The 8297-nt window shown below is 45.0% G+C and overlaps 1 protein-coding gene across 1 annotated transcript; it reads left to right on the top strand.

Moving 5' to 3' along the window:
• Positions 1-620: 620 nt before the first annotated feature.
• Positions 621-6426, top strand: LOC123094926 (cysteine protease). Its single transcript, XM_044516792.1, has 6 exons — positions 621-971; positions 2459-2592; positions 3867-3954; positions 4131-4369; positions 4963-5350; positions 5443-6426. Exons 2-5 carry the CDS (start codon positions 2470-2472, stop codon positions 5314-5316), a joined length of 804 nt encoding a protein of 267 aa, XP_044372727.1. The 5' UTR covers positions 621-971; positions 2459-2469; the 3' UTR covers positions 5317-5350; positions 5443-6426.
• The last annotated feature ends 1871 nt before the right edge of the window (positions 6427-8297 follow it).

The raw sequence follows: 8297 nt of genomic DNA, 5'->3' as shown, positions 1-8297 counted from the left end.
GAGAATAATTTTATTAAATCACAGAAACGTCCCCCCCCCCCACACACATCAAATTTATTTTCTAATTTTTTGGCTGTAGATGCAAAGGAGCAGTGATACGGTAAAAAAAAGTGTAACGTTTGTTTAATAACAGAATAGAGTTGGTTGGGTGTTTGTGAGAAGCAGAATGCACATAGCAGGTGCAAGGATCGAGTCCCACTGCTGCGTCTTTTGTTGCGAAGAATTAAAAGCGGGGAAGGTGCTACAAATGATTGCTCATCATCTCTTTATATAGGGTAGGAGGTCAAAAGATTCGCACGCAGCCGCCGCCACCCTTTGTGGTGGACCCGGTTTCCCAACAGTACTGTAGTTACCCCTAAGGCTGGTCATAGTGGAGAGTAACTTAGACTAGTAACATACATATGTTACTAGTCTATGTTACTACCTTCATAGTGGGTAGTGTCATAGGTGTGGTAACATAGTTGCCTTCATTTATTACTTTGTAGACTCATTATGCATTGGAAACCGCTATGTGATGGTAACATATTATGTTACTCTATTTGCCTCTCTCCTCATTAACTACTTGCCACATCATCAATTTTGCTTATGTGGCATCTATGTTACTATCTATGTTACTCCCACTATGACCAGCCTAACAAATTATTGTACTGTAGTTTTTTTCCGTTTGAAGCTAGTTCCCACATACTCCCTCCGCCCAGAAGTCTAGAAGAACATTCGAGACATTTCGACGGGCAGACGTCCGTCTGCCCCTCGCCGGCCTCCGCTGCCAAATACTGATCGCACCATCTGCTCCGCAAGTCTCGCCTCCTCCCTCCTCTCCTTCACGCGACGACTCTAAGAACCCTTGCTGGCCAAGAAAGTAGTCAGGGCATTCCGACGAACAGCTGGTGGGCATCCGTCTGCCCCTCGCTGGTCACCTCTGCCAACAAGAGAAGAGCACGCCGTCTTCCTCGACGCCGGTCGCTCCGCTTGTAAGTTCCGCTTCTTCCTTGTCCTCCTTCTCCTCCTCGTGAAGCACTTAGTAATGCACGGCTGAGACAACTGTAACCTCTCTGTTAGTCTAAACCGCGACGGCCACCCCGGAGCCCTTCCCCCGAGCTCTCCGCGCGCCCGTCGCACGGCGGACCTCGCTTACCCCTGGGGTCGCGTGGCGCGGCGCCCGCCTCCGCACTCCTCCGGCGCCGTACCGCGCGACCGCTCCCCCGTCGACTTCGCACGGCGCGCCGCCCGAGGTCTCCTTCATCCCGCCGCTGCCCCGTACGCTGTGAGGGCTCCCACGCGCGGTCACCCTCCATCTGCACCCTGAGTCCTAACGGTGCGCTCTCAAAACAAAACCCTCGGAAGCACACCCTTTTTATCATGCTCTGCTCAGTGGCAGGAATTACTAAAAAAAAGTTTGGATCAGTTGCGTGAGTCAAACTTGTTTTCAGAAATTTGACTATCAGGAAAACTCATCCAGTTTTCCAGTTCTGTTTTGTCTTTTCAATGGGGACCACTAGTTGAGAATAAACTGATTCGTCAATGTCTTCGCACTGGAAAACAACAGTTTTATATGATTACATCACATAGTTTATCTATGTTTGGTAATTTGATGTTCTAGACCGAGTTCGGATTCGATACTTGCAATAATACTACGTTGCATGCTGAGAATTGTTTACCACAGTTTTTGTCGGTGTTTTGTGGTACATCTGGACCAATCACCCTAGAGGTGGCTAGTAATGTGCATGAGATAGATGCAATTCATATTTGATACTTGCAGTAACACTAAATTGCATGTTCAGAAGTGCACCTAACATGCATCAGATAATAAACAAGATCTCCTAGGTGTGATTGATGTGGTCACGAACTGACTCATGGTGGCTTGTGGTCCGAAGTGCACCTCTTCTTCTGCCTTTATGATAGAGTTGTTTGGTTTCAAGCCTATCTTGGGCTGAAAAACAGATGATGATAATTCTGAAATTCTGTTACAAATATTGAATTTGCCTTCTACTTGCTGTGTGATATCCAATTAAGAATACAAACACTTCTGTTCACACTGAAAATGAAAGCCTAGGCATTCATATCCAGGTCTAGCATCCTCTTCTTATGATTATATTAAATGTATTTTGGTCGTTTTCCACTTTAACATTACCCAATGTATGAAATGAAATCATGCATGAAGAGGGAATATGCATGTAAATAGACATATGGTTCATGGTAGTCAATGTTATTTGAGACGTGCCTTGGTTAATGATTTGATTAAATCTTGAGTTCTAATATGTTATGAATTCACATGATTCGTTTTGTTCTACTCAATGGTCATTTGGTTCATGAACACAATGATATTACGTAAAATGGAGGATAAGTGTTTTTTTTTGCTCTTGCGATGTGTTGTCATAACAATGCTGCTCCATTGCTTGCATTCCTTAAAAAACGATTATGTTCTTTAACTTCTGGTATTGTCATTGACTTGTTGCAGCAATCGAGATAATGGATGATTTAGATTGCCCAGCAGACGATTTCGACTTTTGTCGAATGTGCGAGCTCCCGATGTATCAAAAAGATGACCCCAAAAAGTTCATGGTCTTTGCATGCCGTTCGTGTGGACTTGAGGTAATTTATTGCTGATACCAGCCTCCAACTTGTGGCACCTCCAGCCTACTCATGGCATGAATGCGACCATGAAATTTTTTGTGTCATGAGTTTCTTTAGGCTGATCATAGTGTGAGTAACTTAGACTAGTAACATGTATATGTTATTAGTCTATGGTACTAACATGCATATGTTATTAGTCTATGTTACTACTTTCATAGTGGGTAGTGTCATATTTGTGATAACATAGAGAGCTTCATTTATAACTTTGTAGAGTAATGTTTCATTGGGAAGCTTTATGTGATAGTATACTCCATTTGTCTTTCTCCTCCTTAATTACTTGCCACATCATCTTTTTTGCCTATGTGGCATGCATGTTGCTACCTATGTTACTTCCACTATGAGTAGTCTTTTTTTTTTTTTTGCGATAGAACACTATGAGTAGTCTTAGATGCACTTGAAAAAGTTCATGGCCTTTGCAATGCCACCTTCCAGCTCACCCCGGCCTACCCTGCCTCCAACTTGCGCCACCTCCAGCCTGCAGTGCTCCTCCTCCGAACCGTGCCACCGCACTTGCCTCCTGCTGTCACTGCACCTCCAGCTGGCACTACTGCGGCCTACTCCGTCCGTGGCTCCAGCCACAGCCGCCGTGCCACGTCTCCAGTCTCAACCGTCAACCCTTGATTTGCTGCCACACCTCCAACCTGGTGTGGCCCTATCCCTCCTGCCATCCCCATATCCAACTGCATCCACGACAAGCGGATGACAGGAGGGGCATGGCAGACCGTCTGGGAGTGCTGCAGCGGGCCAATGGTGGCGGTTGTAGGCAAGGGCGGAGCATATGCCGACGCCCTGCTGGAGGAGTGGCAGCGGTGCAGGTTCCAGGTGGGCGGGCTTGTAATTAGATAGGCTGGAAGCAGGGCGGCGTGTTTGGAACCACTTGTCACCATCAAGCTCAGTGGCGCCGCCTCTACCCAATGGTTACGAGGTCGGTAGTCCCATGTAGGCGAAATAACAGTGGGTTGGGGGGGGGGGGGGGGGGGGGGGGGGGTTGGAGTAATTTTGAATGATATGAAGAGTTGGGAGTTGACGGGGTCATCTTCTGACCTTAAGGAAGACCTGAAGCTGGTTCTGTCAGTCATGATGTATGCTTTAATGTGCTAAGAACATATTTTGGGCCTTATGACTGCTGTAATACTGTTTATTTCTTCTGTTTTTCAATGAAAAGCTGAAAGTTGGGTTAAGGTCCTCTTGTTCTACTGGCCAATAATCTTGTTCTTTTTCTGGACTTTTAGAAGCCATGTGATTTCCTTTACACTTTGGAGAAGAAGAGGGTCAATGGGATCTCAGTACTTCCAGATGTGAAGGATCAAGGAGAAAGAGGTGTGCAAAAAATATAAGTTTTTTTTAATTTAGTTTGTACTCCCTCCGTCCCATAATATAAGAACGTTTTTGACACTACACCAGTGTCAAAAACGTTCTTATATTATGGGACGGAGGAAGTACCTTACTTGTTTAATGCTAGCTACAAATGACATTAGCATTTTCTAATTATGTAGGTATATGTGTGCCAACAGCACTGCTGACACTTGTAGAGGCTGAAATTAAAACTTCTAAAGCTGAGATGAATGAAGACTTTAATCAAGAATTGTCCCTTGATGATCTGTTGATGGAATATAAAGAAGAAGTTGGCGTTGAGGATGAGGACCATAATGTCTCGGACCATGATGATCATAGAGCAAAGACACTTATGGAAATCATGTTGGAAAGGGGGGTGAACCTCAAAGATAATCCCACGGTTAGTAACTTTATACATTTTGTGCAACTCTTGTTTGTTCAATTGATTAAACATGTATTATATACATAGAAGTTCACGTGAGGGAGAGAGATGTAAAACGGTACAACATGCCGCACGAGGTAAGGAGGCGTGGGGTATAGACTCGGTAAAGTTAGGTTCTACGATCCACAACTTGAGGATGACATTGGCACCTGCAGGACAGTCAACCAAAGACCAACTGTCATTCTTCATCAAAGCATTAGACTCCTCTAGCATTGCATTATACTAGTTAGGATCCTTAAGGGCAGAACGATATGCGGCAAAAATAGGGGAAATAGCGGCCAATTGAATAGAAAATAATTAGCGCTTGGAAGAAAGAAATATGCCAAACTTGCTACTTAAGGATGTATATAGATGTACGGGGGGGTATAATGGAGAGAGACGCACAACAGTACAACACAAACATGCTGCAAGAGCTAACGAAGGCATGCGCTACAGACTTGGTAGAGTTTGGTACTATGATCCATAGCTTGAGGATGGTTGTGAATTTGTGATCATTATTAGAACGCTATTTCGCTTTAATTCTGTTTTTACCTTGTCTTTTTCTTTTATAGGGAGGTGAGTGCTTTAAAGCCCGGGAAGTTCGTCACTTAAAAAACCAGTCATTCAGTGACTTGGCAGGCTATATACTAAAAGGGCATCCACTGAAGATTAAAATGCCAATCACAAAGAAGTTCTTTAAGTTGAAAGGAAGCGGTGAAATGTACATTGGTATAGCAGGGACTCCAGATATGTATACAAAGGACTCAGTGCAGGTTTGGCACTCGGTTGTCCTTGTTGGATTTGGAAGAAAGGAAGGGGTTGAATATTTCCGATACATGAACAGTCATGGAACCGAGTTTGATGATGGTGGGTTCGGTGATCTGCAGGCAGCTGAGATAAAGGACCCTTTCCTTATTGTGATTTAGGCAGGCATGGCTCTCGAAATTCAGTTTGCAAAAGGTAAAATATACTAGTAGTGGGTAAGGTTTATTGGATGTGTTTACAAAACATAAGATAAGAAGCCTTACAAAATTCTTGGATTTTTTTTCCAGTTAATTTTGAGGAGCATCATCTTTTTGACAGAATTGTTGATATCAACTTGTAACCCATTCGAAAGTTCTTTCTTCAGTATATTTGGTAAGTCGGCAAACAAAATCCTTCTTTTGTTAGCATGCTTAGCGATTCTTGTATTTCATGCACCAAAATTTTACCCAAGTCACAAGCACGATCAGCGCCTCTTAGGAATTATCTAAACTTGAGGAGCTGTCCTGCTCCCAGTATGACTCTTTCAATACAATTAGGTACAACAACCTGTATTGAGAGATCTAAACTATCTGGCCTTGTACAATGATTTATTTTGTCCTAGAAAATCTGGCTGTACCACAGGAATCCATAGTAGAAGTGAGTGGATTGAGACACAAATGTGCAATATAGATGATCAATACTGGTGGTAACATGTTCTGTTTCTTCCAATTCTCATTCCGTGATTCCAAGTCTACTATTTGATAGTTAGCTGCATAGTTCCGAGACCATGAGATTATGTTCAGTTGTTACAAGTACATGCTGTATGATATGCTATATGTTACATAGCAAATGCTGTTGGCGAAGCCTCGACTTGCTGCGATCAACCGACGAGTTCTTTCCGACGGTACGCGTACGTACGAAGCTGAACCAAAGTTACTGGATCGATTCCTGAAGAAACTCCCGTACGCCAAGCTAGCGGCGACTCGCCGGAACGGCTGCGTACAACAGACTTCAGGAACTCACGTAGACGAGACAAGGACGCGAGAGACACGCTGGATTTGATTGCACAAAAGGCTCGTGTCGTGCCTTTGCTTTGTATTGATTTTTTATCTGATCTTACAACGTAGGGGTACAGCTATATTTATACTAGTACAAAGCTAGCTAACCCAAACCGAGTCGGTGACTGCTCCTAGTCCATACCGGACAGGACTTCTACTACGTGGTTGATTCCAACAATCACCCCCCCAACCACGATGTCCTCACTTCACAGCTTGGACACGCGATCCTTCCCCGCATCTCCGTGAACTTCTGTCGTCCCAAAGACTTGGTCAGGATATCTGCAAGTTGATCATCGGTGCAAATGTAGTTGACTTCAATCTTGCCTTCTTCCACGCAATCTCGTATGTAGTGATACCGTATATCAATGTGCTTACTTCTATCATGATGCACTGGATTCTTACATAGAGCAATCGTGGACTTGTTGTCAACATAAAGCACCACTCCTTCCGGTTCCTTGTCAGTGAGGTCACCGAGTAGCCTTTCTAGCCACACACCTTGACCTGCCGCGGTTGCAGCTGCAATATACTCCGCTTCACAGGATGATAATGCGACCACCTTCTGCTTTTGTGATAGCCAACTCACTATGCTTCTTCCCAAGAAATATGCCACGCCCGAGGTACTTTTACGGTCGTCAATATCTCCTGCCAAGTCGCTATCACTGTAGCCAAGTAGCTCCACCATCTCCTTCCGCTTCTCTCTCAAATAGACACAACCGAAGTTAGTTGTCCCTTTGATGTACCTGAGTATTTGTTTCACAGCTGCCCAATGTTCTGTCGTGGGTGCTTCCATGAAGCGACTCACTACGCCAACGGAATAGGCCAAGTCTGGTCGTGTATTCACAAGATACCTTAGGCTTCCGACCACACTTCTATAGTCCGTTGCATCAACCGCGGGTGCTTGGCTCCTTTTGCTAAGTTTAAGTCGAGGCTCCATTGGAACATGACTTGGATTGCAGTCCTCCATGCTACAACTTTCAAGAATCTTCTTTGCATATGCCTCCTGGCATAACGTGATTCCCTCCGGCTTTTGCTGTACCTCGATCCCGAGATAGTAAGTCAAGAGCCCTAGATCACTCATCTTGAAAAGCTCCTTCATTTGTAGCTTGAATTTAGCAATCTCCTCCTCATCTGCTCCAGTTATCAAGAGATCATCAACATAGATGCCCACTAGGAGACGATCCTTGCCTTTACCTCGCTTGTACATAGCATGCTCCAGTGGACTTTTCTCAAAACCAAGAGAAACTAGTGTGCGATCAAGCTTGATGTTCCACGCCCGAGGAGCTTGGCATAGCCCGTACAATGCCTTGTGTAGTTTCAACACCTTGTGCTCCTCTCCCTTTTTGATGTAACCCGGTGGTTGCTTCACATACACTTCTTCTTTTAACTCCCCGTTCAAAAAAGCGGATTTTACATCCATGTGATGTAGCCTCCAAGATTCTTGAGCCGCGAGAGCTATAACTAGCCTCACCGATTCCATCCTTGTGACGGGAGCGAACACTTCCTCGAAGTCTACACCTTGCTCTTGCACGTATCCTTTGGCTACGAGCCTTGCCTTATGCTTCACCAAGTTTCCTTCGGCATCTTTCTTGACCTTGTACACCCACTTGAGCCCTATGATTTTATGGTCGTTGGGTGGATCCACGAGCTCCCATGTATTGTTGTCTCGGATCGATCCCAACTCCTCATCCATAGCACGACGCCAACACTTCTCCGTATTTGCATCTTCAAATTTCGTCGGTTCCTCGACGCTAAGCAGACACTGTCGTCCTCTTCTTTTTATTTTCACTGGATTTTTCTTCGGATATAAATCCGCCACTGGCCGAAGACGGACTGGTGTCGGCGGACGTTCCCTTGTCTCCTGTTCAGTCGAAGACGAGGAATTTTCATCCGAAGTTTCCAAACTCCCAATTTCTGGCGAATCCTGTTCCTCCGAACTGGCTGCATCTCCATTAGATGAACAATCCAAAACATGTGTATCATCTTCACGTACATGGCCTTCACGTACGTGGCCTTGATGTCCTTGTGGTGCAGCACGTGGGCTGCTGGAAACGCCTCCAGTGGACAGGCTTTTTGCTCCCGGGCTGGTTGATGAGCCACCTGGGCTT

Source organism: Triticum aestivum, chromosome 4B (genome assembly GCF_018294505.1).
Source record: "Triticum aestivum cultivar Chinese Spring chromosome 4B, IWGSC CS RefSeq v2.1, whole genome shotgun sequence".
NCBI classification, from domain to species: domain Eukaryota; kingdom Viridiplantae; phylum Streptophyta; class Magnoliopsida; order Poales; family Poaceae; genus Triticum; species Triticum aestivum.
The sequence above is the reverse complement of the archived record's forward strand: the minus strand, read 5'-3'. Positions and strand labels throughout refer to the sequence as shown.